At 35.5% G+C, this 16,525-nt stretch overlaps 2 protein-coding genes across 2 annotated transcripts; both read left to right on the forward strand.

The window, feature by feature from the left end:
* Positions 1-1,957: 1,957 nt before the first annotated feature.
* Positions 1,958-3,475, forward strand: LOC17894469 (acyl carrier protein 2, chloroplastic). Its single transcript, XM_006302922.2, has 4 exons — positions 1,958-2,085; positions 2,619-2,720; positions 2,855-2,977; positions 3,154-3,475. Exons 1-4 carry the CDS (start codon positions 2,035-2,037, stop codon positions 3,277-3,279), a joined length of 402 nt encoding a protein of 133 aa, XP_006302984.1. The 5' UTR covers positions 1,958-2,034; the 3' UTR covers positions 3,280-3,475.
* A 62-nt stretch (positions 3,476-3,537) lies between these two features.
* Positions 3,538-5,033, forward strand: LOC17896247 (putative invertase inhibitor). The gene is made up of 2 exons (XM_006301812.2): positions 3,538-3,552; positions 4,437-5,033. Exons 1-2 carry the CDS (start codon positions 3,538-3,540, stop codon positions 5,031-5,033), a joined length of 612 nt encoding a protein of 203 aa, XP_006301874.2.
* The last annotated feature ends 11,492 nt before the right edge of the window (positions 5,034-16,525 follow it).

Raw genomic sequence — 16,525 nt, forward strand, 5'->3', positions numbered from 1 at the left:
TTTACTTTTCTCCTTTTGTATTCATCCTTATATAAAGGACTCATTACTCATGAATAAATATACACTCGAATTCCCTCTAGTTTACAACATGTTATCAGCACGATAGTTCTAAGAACCCTAAAAGCTATAAGCTAAAAACTCCCCTAAACCTTAAACCTAAGATCTCCACCGATTGTGATCAAGCACCATCATCGAAGGATCAAAGCTCGACGTTTCTCTTGCTAATCCAAGGAGGTTCACGACGGTTCTAAGGTCTTCTTGCTCATAATCCATTCAACCCCTTTTAGGTGATCAAGGTAAGTAACATAAATCTCTGAAATCATTATTTCTTGTTTATAATCATAAAACCATGAATCCTTGAAACCTGTAATTTTTAATGGACTGCTTTTTCATATGAAACCATAAAACCCTAAAATTCTAAAACCTATAATTGTTTAATGGACTGATTTTTCATATGAAACCATAAAACCCTAAAACCCTAAAACTTGAAATTGTTTGGTTGACTGTTTTTCATATGAAACGATGAACCCTTAAAACCTGAAATCGATTATTGCTGGTTTGAATAATATGAATTTATGAAACCTAATTTTATGATTAACATGAAAATCGAATGCATGATCACCTTAATATTTTTCTAATTAAAACCGATCAAGTATATATGCATGAACACCTTAAACTCGCATGATAGTTTTTGTGTTGTGTCTTCTTTGGTCTTTTTACATTGTCCAATAGTTATTTACTTATTTTTTCAGCTATTAGTGTGCAATATTCTTCATTGTTTTATTGAAAATGAATATTGAGCTAATTCTCCCACAAACAAATAAATAAATTGTAATTTAAATGTCTTTTTCTTGTAAAAAAAAACACACACACACTAGACTGGGGCGGAGCCGGATATCCAACCTTTTTAGGATATCCGGCTCCGTATCCGTATCCGGCGGATTCGTAGTTTTAATATCCGGCTCCGGATTCCGTATTTGTTGAGATAAATAACTCTTACCCCCTTATCTTTTTATTGTGATATATCTTTTCATCAAAATTAATTTGTAATTTGAAATTTATCTTAAAAAGTTAGTAATTTTTTTCTGCATTCGACATAGCTTAAATTTTTAAAATCGGATGTTGAAAACTATAAATGGTGAATAGTGTTATATTTCTAATAATTTATAACATATAGGTATTTCTAATTGTAATATATTTTTGTAAACATGTAATATAATTAAATTTGAAATTGAGAATGCTAGTAAAAAAATGGAATATAAGTGGAATAGAAGGTGCTTAAATTTTTTCGCCGTTTATCACTCATAGACATTGAAGTCTTTAATGAGTAATGGGGATAAAGAGGATTATAAGTGAGATATAAAGAAAATATAGTTTTAATAACTTTTTAAAAAATAGAAAAACATAGGTTCATGCAATTGTGAGCGAGTGAAGCAAAAGAAATTGGAGAGAGTGGACAGCACACACATATGAAAAGAGGGTAATTCTTTATATAATATAGAAAATACACAAAATATTACCTTTTAGATGTTAGTATTGTCATTTGGTGAATTATAATTTGTTTGAAGGTTATTGATGCCAAAATCCCTAAATATTAACAAAAATATCATTACAATATTAAAAATTGCGGATCGAGATATCCAAGCTAAAATTTTTCACTATTCGTATCCAGCCGGATCTATTATTTTACTATCCGGATCAGACTCCGCCCTATCCGGATAACCGGTTTTTCGGAGAGAATCGCAACAGATTCCAGATCGGATTACGGATCTCGGATAGATGGTCTCATGACTAACACACACTATACTATTGTAATATTTTTAATTTTCTTGGATTTTTGCTAATATTGTTTTTTTCTCTGCCAAATCAACCCAACCTCACCTGACTTGTCTGCGTTTCACTTTCCTTGGAATCTCAGATTTTTTTTTTTTGTGTGACTATAAATTAAAATCTCTCCTACTTGTTTTCTTCACTGTCTCACACACATCTATTCGTCTTCTCCGCCTCCTTCAAATCTCAACTCCGATCTCTTCTATGGCTTCCATTGCTGCTTCCACTTCCCTACAAACTCGTCCTCGCCAACTGGTCTCTCTTTCTCTCTTTATCCCTTAGATTCATCTCAATTTGTTACAGATCTGATTTGTTTGATCTCAATCTTATTGTTCGTTTTCTTCAATCGTAGATCTAATTTGCTGAATCGTTTGAGATTGATTTGTGGATCTGATGAGTCTTTAGTCTCTTGGAATTGGATTTGTTGTTATATGTGAATTAGCATTTGGGAAGAACATTGAAATTGTTAGTTTTAGCGTTGAGGATTGGTTAATTCAAGAATCTGAGAAGCTTGTTTTTGCAGATTGTTTCGTTGTTTTGTGTTATCTCTTTTGTTTTCTTTAGCTTTTGTGAGTTTTGAGTTTTGATTGTAAGAATTTGGAATTTGATGATGAACTTTGAAATTTTGTTAGTTTAGATTCGAGGATTTGTTCTGTTTAACTATGACTGGTTAATTCAAGAATCTGAGAAGCTTGTTGTTGCAGATTGTTTTGCTGTTTTGGTTTATCTCTTTTGTTTCTGAGTTTTGAGTTTTTGATTGTGAGTTTTGTCGAATGTGATGATGGCAGGCGATTGCGGTTAATCAAGTTAAATGCTTTAGCAATGGAAGAAGCAATCTTTCTTTTAACCTTCGTCAGCAGCTTCCTACTCGTTTGACGGTTTCATGCGCTGTAAGACTCTTTGTCTCTTCTCATATGATGTTTGTAGAATCTGCAGAGCAATGTGTTTTGTTTGTGGTCATGGCTGCTTGATTTGATTGTGGAGAACAAGATTGATTTATCCTTTTTGAATTACTGGTAAACAGGCAAAACCGGAGACAGTGGACAAGGTGTGTGCAATTGTCAAGAAGCAACTCTCACTTGATGATACCAAGAAAGTTGTGGGTGCAACCAAATTTTCTGAGCTTGGTGCTGATTCCCTTGACACGGTAATTGTCTTACATCAATCAGTTTTTTATAACCACTGAATTGAACTCTTAATGCATAACAAATCCCCCTTTTGCCAATCTTGCATATGCTGTGTTTATTGTACAAGCAACAATTGGAAATGCAGGAACAATGTATATATATGCGTTTGACATGTTCGCTTGTGTTGGGTATTCAGGTGGAGATTGTGATGGGACTAGAGGAAGAGTTTGGGATCGAAATGGCCGAGGAGAAAGCACAGACGATCACTACAGTTGAGAAAGCAGCTGAGCTCATTGAGGAGCTTTTGATGGAAAAGGCTTAGTAGTAATCGTTTATTAAACATTAGCAAAAAAAAAAAAAAAAACCCCTCAGTATCTTCTTATTGTTTAGAGAGTGTTTGTGTCTGTTGTTGAGACTTGTGCTATTTTGGGAAAATTATTACAAGGCTTGTATTTGACTTTTATCTTTCTTCTACTACATTTTACTTCCACCTTTCAATATATTATTTGTTTCTGGTATGCAAACATATGTTTTCACTTTTCAGTAATGCAAAGCTCGTACTTGTTCACATTGTAGTTTGATGAAGAAAAAGTTGGTAATTATTCAACATAAATTGAAAGATATATGTTTGTAGTAGGCATATGAGTAACCTGTTTCAGTCTGAGTAAATGGTGTTAGGAAAATAAGACCCATTGAATAATTTTAAACTTTCGGTTTGATTTCGGTTTTAGTATTATCTGGTTCGTGTCAGTTTGGGTTACAAATTTTAGAATACAATTACTACCTGAACTAACAAGTAACCGAAAAAACCTTAAAATTTGTTAAATTTAAATAACTTTAACTAAATTTTGACATATGTAACAAATAAATTTTGAATGTTTTGACATATGTAACAAATAAATTTTGGATATTTAGATATAAAATTAACTGATATATTCAAAATTATAATTACAATCTTCGGTAGTTAAATGATATTAATGTTAAATATTATTAATATTTAATATATTTTATATTGTTTGGTTTTATAGGTACCTGTTCGGATATAAAATATTTCTCGGACCCTAATCCGAATCCACGGATTTAGCAATATAAAACACAATAACGTTATTTAGGTGTACCCGTACCCTACCCGAATTGATATTTTCTGGTCGGTCCATGGTATTCCGGGCACAATTTTTTTGCTAGTAATATATTTGATTATATTTTAGTTTTCTGATATAGGAATTTAGAAGTTATTTTATTTTATTTTGTTCTTGTTGTTTTCCTTATAAGGTTCTAAAATACAATTTTTTTGTTGACTCATTTCATTTCACTGGTGGCCACGAAAGAAGGCAACGAGGTAAGCGGAGTGGTAACGCATGACATGAGCCATCTAAAAAAAGCATGTTGTTTGAATAACACTCTCATGTTAAAAAAGACATTTCTATGCTTTAAATTGGATCACATGTTTACTATAACTATTCAATCTATTCTCTCTAGTGTAATCTTGTTTCCCAAAAGAGAAAACACAAAACAATGAAGTTCTTGATTTACATCGTTGTGTTTGTTCTTCTTTTCAATGGTTTGACGGCTAATAGAGTGGAAAATTCTCTAGTTCAAAGATATTGCAAGAAAAGTTCACACAACGGGGCACCATATTTCTACAAATTTTGCATTGCATCTCTCGAAGAGAATGCGGATTCTCAAAAAGCGAGAAACACTGATGATTTAACATTGATTGGAACAAATAACGCGTTATCAAACTTAACAAATGTGAGAAAAATTGTGGAGAAGATTGTGAATGAGAAGAAATATAACAGCAAGTTGAGTAAGAAGTTGTTGAAAAATTGCCTTAAGCTTTACTCTGATGGTTATAACGCGTTGACATCAGCTTTGAAGAACATCAAAATGAAAGATTCGGATAAACTCATATTTAGTTTGAAGAGAGCGAAAAAGGCACCAAGCCTTTGCGAAATGGGATTCAATGGTGACAATCAACAAGTATCTCCTGTGAAGAAAGAAAATGATGTTCTCTTCGATGTGATCAACATTCCTTTTTTGTTTAATTTTAATAATTTAGCTGCTGGACCAATATAGGATTTGGTAATCAAAATGAAGTTACTATTTGAAAATACTTGTAACGTGTGTGTTTAGAAATGATTTGTTTAGTTCTTGTGATCAAATTGTTACTTGTGTCAAAGGATGTTAAAGATGGTTTATGAGTCCAGCCCGGTCTTGTTTCATTAAAGCTCGATCCTAAATAACTCCTAACACTTTTGAAACCCTGAAAACTAATATAATAGGGTTGAGTCCTATAGTGATCCTTCATAAACCTGTAGATTTTACTTGTATTTAAGAAAAAGTTTTTTAAAACCAAAATCTTAAGTAATCTTTAGAAAAATGTTGTTTAATTATCAAATGTAAACCATGAACATCACACACACACACACACACACACACACACACACACACATATCATAATACAAATCCAAAACAAACAAAAAAAAGCAAATAAAACTTTATATAGAACTCAATACATAAAAATCATGTGTTAGAATCATCATAAAAAAGTTACTTCAATTCATTATTTCCTGTTCAATGTAAAAAGCCAACAGTCAAGACTCTTGTTAAGAAAAAACCACACAAAAAGAACCAAAAAAACTGATCAGTTATGCAGCAACTGATTAAGCCATAAATGACAGAAGGAATTGTATTTAAAGCCACAAAATAATAGCCAAGTCCGTGAGCTAATGCATACTGATTTTATAGGCAATGACAAAAGAAAAAATAAATATGAAACAATTTTTCTTTCATATATGAGATGTTAACCGTTTATTGTTTCATTATTACCCTCTCGTTCTTTGGTAGGTTTCAATGGAGAGCAAAATAAATAAGACACACTGGATTTTAATTTTTTTTCTCCATATTTTATCTTTGGTTACATCGACTTGTATAGATAAATAACTAAATAAGATAAACTCAAAACAACACCAAAACTCAAAAATTCCATTAATAAAGGAATAAACTAAAAACGATTGGATTGTTTCAAAAAGATTGGGTTGTCCTTGTAACAACCGTGTTTTGAAATCACCAATAATTTTTTGGTTCATCCGGTTTGATTTTTATTGTGAAATTGATTAGGGTTGGGTTGTTTAACCCTAGGGCTCGTGAATGAAAGAGGAGAGTCGACTTTTTGAGTGGGATTAGCCGCTTTTGTTGTTTTTCAGAGGGTGAAGAAGGGTTCTAAGTTTTCCTTTGAGTTTTTGTGAGTTCTAGAGAGTTTTGGGTGTTGATCTTGAGATTTTTGGCTACAGGGAGGGTGATTTTGTGGCTCTGGTGTTAGGAGGATTATGTGCTGCCTTTGTTTGTGTAACTTCTTATTTTGATGAGGAGATTTGTCTCAAAATAAATAACTTCTTATTTTGATTTTGTGTTTATTTTTTGTGTGTTTAAAATGAGAAACTTTCAAATTTGGTGTTTTTTCAATAATTTTTAATTTTCTTTATCCTAAATAATTGTAACTTGATACAAGGTTTTCTACGCTTTTGGTATCAATCACCCAATATAATTGTAGTATAAAGGGCTTTATCGATCCATAAGGACGCATGCAGACATTTCAGATGCAATCAATAATTAACAAGTTTAGCCAAACAGGAAAGGTTTTAAACTATCAACTACTAAATTTAAATCAAGCAGAAACTAAGGAAGACACAACATTGAACTAAAACAGAAATGAAACTACAGAAATAAGAGCATGCAGTGAACTACAAATGCAAGAACAATAATGAAGTAAGGTAAATCAATCAATTAAAGGGAGGTTCTGGGGATGAGTTGGTGACTTCAGTGGATACCTTTACGTTCACTAGGTTGCTAAATCAATCAAACACAAATAGTGCTGTTTCCTAGACAACAAGCTCATAAGCTAACCAGTTCAATCTCTTGACAAAGGCTATCAAATCACTTCCTAACCTCAACTTCTGGTTGATGAAGCATGAACTGCATAGGCATTAAGACTCAGCTCATTAATGTCAAATAACACTCTAGATAACCAATCTCTTGGGCTAGACATGAAATTCTCTGGTATTAGATTATCCGGCATTCCATCGAACACCTCTCGGGCGGGGAAGCCTGAGAACTAATAACCACTTGATTAGAATGGGAAATACACTAATCCAGAAGGAAATCTAAACATTTCTACATATGGGAAACCTAGCTACCTAAACTTCTCCACCTACACATCTAACTCATCCCCAAAACCTTAAGAATCTACTCAGATCTGACAAACATACTCAAGAACTCAAACCCATAAATCTCTAAATCATGCATAACTAGATAGATAATGATCTAAGGAGCAAGATAATACAAAGAAGCAAGATAATACAAAGAAGCAACATAAAATACTCAATAGATCAAAAGATATGGAGTTTACAAGATTCTGGCAATTCTAAAGCAAAATGAAGAGAATCCCTATTACAACTCGAGATCTCCAGGCCATTAGGCAAATAGTCTTTTCATAGCAAGTTAAGGTAGCCCTAAAACACTAGCAGACAAAATAGAAAGTCAGTTTATTAGTGCTCGATAGGTCTGCTCGGTCATGCACTCGATCGGTCTGGTCGGATGACTTGATCGAATGGTTGGTCGAGCTGCTACTATTGTCCACTCGAACACTTGATCGATTCGATGGCTCGGATCCTCCTGCTTGATCAGATGCACCATCTACACTTGGTCGATTTTTCATGATTTGCTTCTTTACCCTTGGGTAAACACCTGTTTATGCACAAAAACTACAATGCATGCAATGCAAGGCCTAGATTCTACAAGTGAAGCAAAACAAGGCAAATATGCATAAATGATCAAGTAATCAGACCTAGAATGACAAAAACAATGCATAAAACTAGTTCTAAAATGAGTAAAATCCAGACACATCAACTCCCTCAAACTTATTCTTTGCTTGGCCTCAAGCAAGTTCAAAGTAGGAGAGAGGTTTAAAGGTGGGGATTCATAACCAATACTTGCTGCTAAAGTAGTTAAAATCAATGTCATTGTCTATAGTTCTAGAATGCAAATCATATAAACCATTCTCTGAAGACTTTAGCCATGCTTATCTCAATACAAAATGTCATCAGTCATAGAACTTAGGCAAGCATTCAAATTAACCATTCATTTTAACATTATTTAAGTAGTAACCATGAATCTGGATGTGAAGTGAATACAAACTCATTTGGCTATGTATGAAAAGGTTCAAGAGACAAAGAGGGTCTCCTTTAGAGAGAGTTTAAACGTTAAGTATATGGATCTCTCAAGGAACAAGATTGAGCTTTTGGGAGAATGCTAAAGGTAAGGACCAACAAACGCATACATGAATAATATTTTGACTACCCAAAGTCCCCTAGTGATATCCTAAATGTCTGAACCCAAATGGTCATATTCTACCCTTTTAACTCTTTTTATCCCTTTTTTCCTTTTTGTTCTAAGCCTTAGGAGAGTTTCTTATGATAAACTAGTCGATAGGGGGTTCTCTTAATAATCACTATGGTTCTCTTTCTTCTTATTACTTAAGAATCAAAGCTTTTTGCTATTCTCACCCTTTTCCTTCTTTCTTTAAAATTTAGAACCATCTTTTTATACCTTGCATTCCCCACACATCTTTCACTAGAACTTTGAACTTTTCTGAAACTTTTACTCTCCTAAAGACTCAACTCATTCCCTTTTCACTTCTTTCTTTTCTTTTTCACCATCCCAACAAATCCTAAAACCCAAGTAGAATCCATCATAATCCTATCTGATCCGTACAATGCAAATCAGAACTACTCAAGATCCTATTCCTGTCGGCTCAAACCTAACACGTTCTCTTAAAGCTTAATCCATAAAATAGGCATTCCACTCAGAATCAATACAAAGCTTGAAGGAAAAGTTAAGGTTTTCAGGGTGTGGTTAACTGGTCAAGGTTATGACCAGCTACATGGATCAACAAAAGGGTGGTAAAAAGAGGGAAAGAAGATCCAAGTATGTATACAAGGTATCCATGAGTTTGAAACAAATCACAACCAGATAATTATCAATCAAGTTAAGGTTCTAATAAACAAGGAATGACATCAAATCAAAGCAAGCTTCAGTTTAGACTAGAATTTAAATTATGCGACCAAAGAATGATGCGGCCTCAATTCAAGCTCATACAATTGCATTAAAGAACTATGGACGAAGGCATTGATTCTAAGTCTAATGAAACATCAAGATATTTGGTTATAATCATCCTAATCCCCTATGAAAATGCAATGATCATAAATGTAACATCCTAAAGTAAGACTAATATGCAAAAGCAACTATATGATCACTCTGTTTTTTTAAAGATTTTTCTAAAAATGTTTTAGGGTTTTTGATGCATATAGATAAATCCAAGACTACATGCTAAAAATTCGAAAATAAGAATAAAAAAAACATGATTAGATGCTATTCTAGACCCTCCCTCAAACTTAAATTACCCAGTCCCAGTGTAACAAAAGCAAGGAGAATGATCTAGGATCTAAACGAGAGAAACTCTAAATGAAATGCAACAGTATAAAAAATGATAAAGAGAATGTGTGTACCTCATGGGTTAATGAAATAAGAGCCCATAGCTTGGATCATCTGGTCATAAGTGTAGCCTGGGATGTTCTCTGCGTCGATGGTGCAGTGCATCAGATCGAATGGCTCCTCCACGATGTAATCGGTCGAGTAATCGACCTGCTGCTCGATCGCCTGGTCGAGCAAGAAATTGATTGCATGTTCGTGTGCATCCTCTAATTCTGGCTCGGACTGAAGCTCTTGTTGCACTCGATCGGATGCTGTTGTTGAGTTTCTCCTGAATAGACTTGTCCTTGTATCAAATGAGGGTTTGGGCAGAGGTGAGAGATCAATCTTCTGGGCTCCATGTGTGGAGTAATTCATGGGCATGAAGGATGGTGTAGCTGCATGAGGAGGTCTTGCTGGAGAAGAAGAGCAACTAACCTTCTTCTGCAAGTCCTTTATTTGAGCTCCCATGTCCTTAACTGACTTCTTCAATACCTTAATTGTCTTATCTTGAAACTTGTTCCACCTCTGAAGAAGGTTGATCTTCTTTTGAGCATCTTTAAGACTAGCTTATCTTCTCTGAGTCTCTTCGAAATGAAAACCTTCTGAACTATCTTCATCCATCATATATATACCCACAACAGTCCCTTGGCTCTCCTCATGAACAGCTTGTGAACTAGTAGATACATACAAAAGCTGAGTGGCAGGCCAAAAGTCAATGTTCAAACGTTCTTATCCAGGTAACTTCTGCATTTGGAAGAATAATCCTAGTAGGTCCAGCGAAGGGATGATTGAACTTGTAGAGAAACATTCCTCCCACATTCTCATGAGTAATGAAACGGTTTCTCTTCAAGTAATCTATATCAATGAACGCATGCTTGTGTACTCTTTCCAACAAATCCACATCACACGCCACAAGCATTGGTGTAATAATACCCCCTATGCAGAGTTCTCCTCTAGAACCCCTAACTGCAGATCAATTGGTAACAGCTTGTCCTCTCGGAAAATTTTTAAAGGATGAGGTCTTGGGTTCGAGGAACGCCAAGCGCACAAATAACCTACCTGGTGGCCAGAGGGCTGGTTGGCCAAGATTGGGCCCATAGGAGAGAGGTTAGAGTCGATGCGCTGCAGTGCTGTAAGAATGCCATGTGGCGGAGTAGGCCATGTGGCGGAGGATCCCACATGGCGGGTTGTTACAATATATCTTGGGATTTGGTGAGAAAGTTTAAAGCTTATAATAAGACGAAAAAATTTCTGATTTCAGTTTTTTCTTAGGAATACAACCTATTACTTGTTTTGAATTAATATATATATTAACAAAGAAAATAATTTCTCATTAAATTTAGGTTAATAATAAATAAAAATTATGTTTAATAATTTTTTAGTTTAGGAATAAATTTCTTTTCTTAATTTATATCTAGATTTCAACTTTTACATATTTATTTTTGAATAAAGTAATAAAATTAAAATTAACATGCGTCAATATATTATCTATCCAATAAACATGTGTCATGCACGAATCAATAAGATGTTATAAAACTAACCATATTGTCACGAAACTGATCAAACGAGTTATTGATCATTTGGAGTTTAATGTGTCTGATATTTAAGCTTCAAGATTGGCACACAAGAGATGCATTTTTAACTAGAGAAAAGTGGTGCTTGTCTAGCATATTCCTCTGATCTCCCTCAATCTCACCCTATGGTTCGGCCTTGTCAACATATTTCTCTCACGTGCCACCTTTTTCTGAGTCGCTCTCTCCTCCTCCCCGAGGCAGGGCTGGCTTATCAATCTGTACTTGGCCATCAACTCCGGGAAATTTCATCACATCGAACCGTTCTCGCCTTCCGATGAGATATTTGGTTCCGAGTGTTGACCTTTTGGTGTTCACTGTCTATGAAATTAAAGAAACTTATGACCTTCAAGAAAGGCACAGAAGAGATATATACATTTTTAACTAGATCCAGTAAAGAGGTGCGTGTCAAAGATAAAGGAAGGAGAAGCTCACCACAATCCAATTCTCGGACTCAGCCAGAAGGAGGAGATCGCACGCTAGGATCAATACAAATGGAGAAGAAACAGAAATAGATCTGAAAATTGATCACACTATTTTCTACAACGAGTGTTGATTTTCAGATCCATATCTGTGAGTATTCTCTATTTGTTTTGATCATAGTGTGTGATCTTCCCCTTGCGGGTAAGTTCAGGAATCTGATTATGATGATCTTCTCCTTCCTTAACTTTGACGAGCACCACTTTTATAAATCCAATTAAAAATGCATATCTCATCTGTCAGCCTTTAAGCTCATAGCTTTCTCGAATCTCAGACACATGAACTCCAAAAGATCAACACTCCAAAGCAATTGTCTAATCGGAAGGCGCGAAGGCGGGTCGATGAGATGGAATTTCCTGGACTTTATGTCCAAGTCGGATTTGAGAAGCCAGCCCTGGATCGGAGGGGAAGAGAGAGTGATGCGGAAAAATTCTGCATGTGAGAGAAATAGGCTGACAAGGCCGAACCATTGGCTGAGATTGAGGAAGATGAGAGGGCGGTTCTGGAAAAGAGTGTTCTTGCCTGAAACGGAGGAGCGCCAAGATGCATATATGCTTCAGAATTGTTTGAGTTGGAGAACGGAGAACAATCAGACAACAATCAAGAACAGGCCCTCCTCCGGTAAATTAGACCAATCAGTCATTTATCCCTTGTCTTTGTTTCGTTAGTTTGGTTATTTGCAAGTCAATTAATATTGGGAACGTTTGATAAAATTCAAAGTTGCTGGAGATTATTAGCAAATATGTTTTATTCACTTCTTATCTCATGCAATATTTTACCATTGATAGCTTTCATGTTTATCATATCTCACACTTGGTATGGGAAGTTTTGTATGACTTGAAATTTATAGCACTACTAATAGATTTTTTTTTTTGTTATTCTAAAAGAAATGGATATATTTTTGACTAAAATATTGACTTGCTTTACATGAGGCTCAAATGGTATTTTAAAGGAACGATGAAATAACCGAATGATTATTAGCGTAACTTAAGATTTTTTAAAATAAATAAAAAATGCCAAAAAACTTGGTTTTAGAAGATCAATCCTGTATTTCTAGGTATTTATTCTTTTAACTCGCTAGTAGTATTGTAACACATGTGTCCAGAAATTGACGGTATTGGCTGACACTTGCTGTTAATCGAAACCATCAAATTTGTCGTTTTGGCAATTTGGGATAAATTTCAGGTTTCAGTGAGTTGGTTTAGGAGTTTTACAGAAATTGAAATTTTATAGAAACCATTTATATTTTGGTTTATTTACGGTTTAATTTTTATAGTATTACAGTTTAGAAAGTCCCAAACCTCAACTTAAACTCGAACGCAACAGTTTTCTACTCATTTTTTTAAAATTGTTGTTTCCTAAAAAGCTAAGAGAAAGAGTTAGAGAGTTAGAGATTTCTTCATGAGGTTTAAGGAGAGATTCTAGAAGGTTATGGAGGTGTTTGAGAGATATTATTTTGTGTTCTAGCATGGAAAAAAGGGGATCCAATAAGGCTGTTGGTGTCAGTAGGGTTATGTATTTTTTTGTTCTTTCCATTTTTTTCTTCTAATCATCACAGATCATAGGTGAGTGCGTGTCTGCGTGACCATGGCTGATATAAGCTGGTGCCTTGTTCCTGAGGCTTAAGAAGAGGTGTCTAGAGGGTAACTTGGAGGTTTTTGTGGCTATTCTTGGGTGTTATAGCAAGGGATCAGTGGGATATGTGGCTGAGGTATCAAGAGAGGTTGCTGGAGGGTTCTTCTTCTATGTTTTTGTCTATTCAATCAATCCATATTAAGGTGAATACGTGACCGTTGTTGATCTGGGCATAAGACTTTATGATGAGTGTTTGATTGATATGGGTGGTTGGAATTGTTGTGTGTTTGGCTTTGCTTGTGTGTTGTGGTTGTTGTGTTGGGTGTTTTGGTGGTCTAGGGTTTGAATATGGAGCTTTGATGCGGAAATCTAAACCACACCATACCAAGATAAAACCAGACCAGCCGGTTTTGTCCACAACAACCCATCCGTACCGTACCATGGTCAATTCCATCAACCACATGAAGACTTTCCTCGACCTAAAATGAAGATTCATCAGCAAGACACACATGAAGACCCGTTTCCATCGTTTGACCATTGGTCCATTGGTCCATGCGACCAAGCCACACGTCCATTCAAGCTGGGATTCGAAATCCATTTGTGGATGGACCTGTTAAGAGGAATGATCGAGAAACATCAGTCCATCAGAGAGGTATTTTGAGAGATGGCCATGACAGCCTCCTCGGACATGTCCAAGGGCGAGCTAAGCAGCAGTTTGGAGAATCCACTCGTGCATTTGACCTCAGCTTCATTATTCACTAAAAATCAACCATATGGAGCATAATGATCGAGCCAAACCACCCCTGGTTCGAGTTGGATTTGCATTTACTCATTTGACCTTACCCAAGGGCCATATGTTGCCGCAAATGGAACTTTACTTATTTGGTTCCTTGGAGATTTATGTTTGGAGACCACGAGAACTTATATACCATTCAGAGACTCTCCAAGATTCCTCAACATGCACCACCATCCAGAGGATTACGCGAATCCTCTTTCACTCCTACTTTCACTTTCTAGGCGCATTCAAGTGTTTAGACATCAATGGCTCTATTCTACCAAGTCTTCTGCATTTTAAAGACTCTAAAAACATCCTAGAATGTTCCAAGAAGTCACATATTCCTCCCGAAGCTTTCAAGATACAAGAGAAGAGACGGTCCTTATTTTGGCCGATTTTGTCATCAAAGCTCCAACGGCCATATTCTTTATGATTTTGCAATTTATTTTCTTGTTTTAGACTCTAGGACCGCTGTATATTGAGCCTATAAAAGCTCAGTTCGTGATTCATTGTAAAACACCATTGATCATTGATATTAATAAGAAAGCGTTTTCTTCTTTACAAAGTCTGAGTAACTTTGTGCTTCCGATTCTTTAGATTTAAGTGTATGATTCACTTTGGTCTATTGAAGCTTGTGTTGAATGATTCATCCCTGTTGTTCGTCCATTGATTGAGCAAATCAATCATTTCTATCCATCGTTCCATCCATTGATTTCACGAGGGAGAGCGTTATAGCCAGCCCGTGAATTCTACCTTCCGCAAGTTAATCTTGGAATGTTTTGATCTTTGTGTGATCTTAAGTTGGAGTGATTCCAATCTTATATCAAGCTTGGAGGTGGTAGAACCATGAGTCTGGAGTTGCTATTTCAGGTATACTGCTGGAGTAGTGTCGGTCGAAACTGACGACCAGTGTCTGGCGTGGCAGTTGACACTGAAGACTGGTGTCGGTCGACACCAGTTTTTTTACCGTGAAATATCTGGACATAATTCGTGTTTTCTTCCTCGTTTGTTGATTTGATTGATCTTATGCTTTTTTGTTGGTCTATTATGCATGTGTGTATAACTCAATAGATGGGAGGATCGATTTACTAAGTATTTGTGATAATACTCACACATCTCATTGTTTTTGTGATGCAGGTAAAGATAATGTGTGATTGTGGAATCAAGGCGAGGAAGATGGCGATGACCTATTATCACTGTTTTAATTTGGTTTAATGTTATTGTTCTATTTAATTGTTTTGCAAACATGGATTTTGAAGAACGTTAGGATTGCTGGATTGTCTTGGATGATTATTGGTTGTTGAATTATTTGTTGGACTATTTGTTTAATGGTTGGTTTTGGATTATTGGATTCTTTTTATTTCCTCTGGTTGTTTTCCTATAGGTCTAATTTGTCGGTTAGTATTAATTATAGGGTTAATATTGATGAATTAAAAAGTTAAAAATTGGGCTAGGTCGTTTCAAGACCAAACTGGTTTAGAGTTACATTGTTTACTTGTAGGTTTGCTTGGAATAACCAGGATAAAAGGTTTGATGTATATATAGCTAGCAGAGATCAATGTCATTGTTATACATGTAATTTTGGTTGTTCTGACAATATAACATTTGCATAACTTTGTCTATAAGGATGAACAATAAGCTTTTTATCAGAATAAAGAAACTAGCTTTGACCATCTAAACAAGATTCAGAGAAAGCTAGGAAAAAACTCTTCGTTGACTTTGCTGTGATAGTACCTCCATTACAATTCCCTAGCTTGAACACCTTCGCCCGCGTATTCTCGATGAAGTAAATAGAGTTTATGAGGCATCGGTAAAACTCATGAGTTTACTACTGATGAGATCATGACTAATCCAACCAAACCACACACGACGACGAGCAGATTGAAGCCGAGGAGCAGCTTGTACCGGAGGAAGCATTGACCGTTCTGGTGGGTCCAATAACGAGATCAAGATCTAAGAAGTTCAACCAACCCATCAGTGGACTTCTAAAGGAGCTAAACCAGAATCAATAAGACGTGGTTCAATCCTCACTCATAGTGATCACGGCTCAAGAGGTTCGGTAAAGGGTTAAGTGTTGCTTATGCACTCTTTTTCCATTGTCAAGTTTTGTACCAATGGATTTTCTTGACAAGGTTTTTAATGAGGCCTAAGTAACATTTTCAAGCCCTTTAATCAGCCCAATTCGTGGTACAAGACCCACTCACAAAGCCTTGGTCCATTTTCTCTTTTCTATTCAAACTTTGCATTTATTGTTTTTGTATTTTCCAAGATATTTTGCATGAACGTGCATAAGTGCAATTTTCAAAACACTTGTGCATGTTCTTGCATGTTTTTCTTCTCTTTCCTCCTCTCCTTCTTCCTCCCTTCTCAATATAAACCCCCTGTATCTCTCATTTGCAAAACATCAAACATTTTACTCAAAAACTCTATCTTTTACTTGTTTGATCCGAATAGTGTGTAATATCTTTTCAATTTGTTTTCTGTGTAATATCTAAGTTGGATCCAAGCTTGTAGTCTAACAGTCTTTCATCACTCTTGGAATTACATCTCATCCCCCCTTTCATTCCGCTGCATCCACTCCCAGTCGTCGTCATCCCCGTTCATCGTCATTCTGCTGTTTTTGTTCGAGATCAATC

Source organism: Capsella rubella, unplaced genomic scaffold, assembly GCF_000375325.1.
Source record: "Capsella rubella cultivar Monte Gargano unplaced genomic scaffold, Caprub1_0 scaffold_2, whole genome shotgun sequence".
Taxonomy (NCBI): domain Eukaryota; kingdom Viridiplantae; phylum Streptophyta; class Magnoliopsida; order Brassicales; family Brassicaceae; genus Capsella; species Capsella rubella.

Excerpts from the sequence above, each read along its gene's own strand:
- LOC17894469 (XM_006302922.2), top strand. The coding sequence starts at position 2,035 with ATGGCTTCCATTGCTGCTTCCACTTCCCTACAAACTCGTCCTCGCCAA. Across the intron at positions 2,086-2,618 it reads AAACTCGTCCTCGCCAACTG|GCGATTGCGGTTAATCAAGT; the intron begins GTCTCTCTTTCT and ends TGATGATGGCAG. Across the intron at positions 2,721-2,854 it reads GTTTGACGGTTTCATGCGCT|GCAAAACCGGAGACAGTGGA; the intron begins GTAAGACTCTTT and ends ACTGGTAAACAG.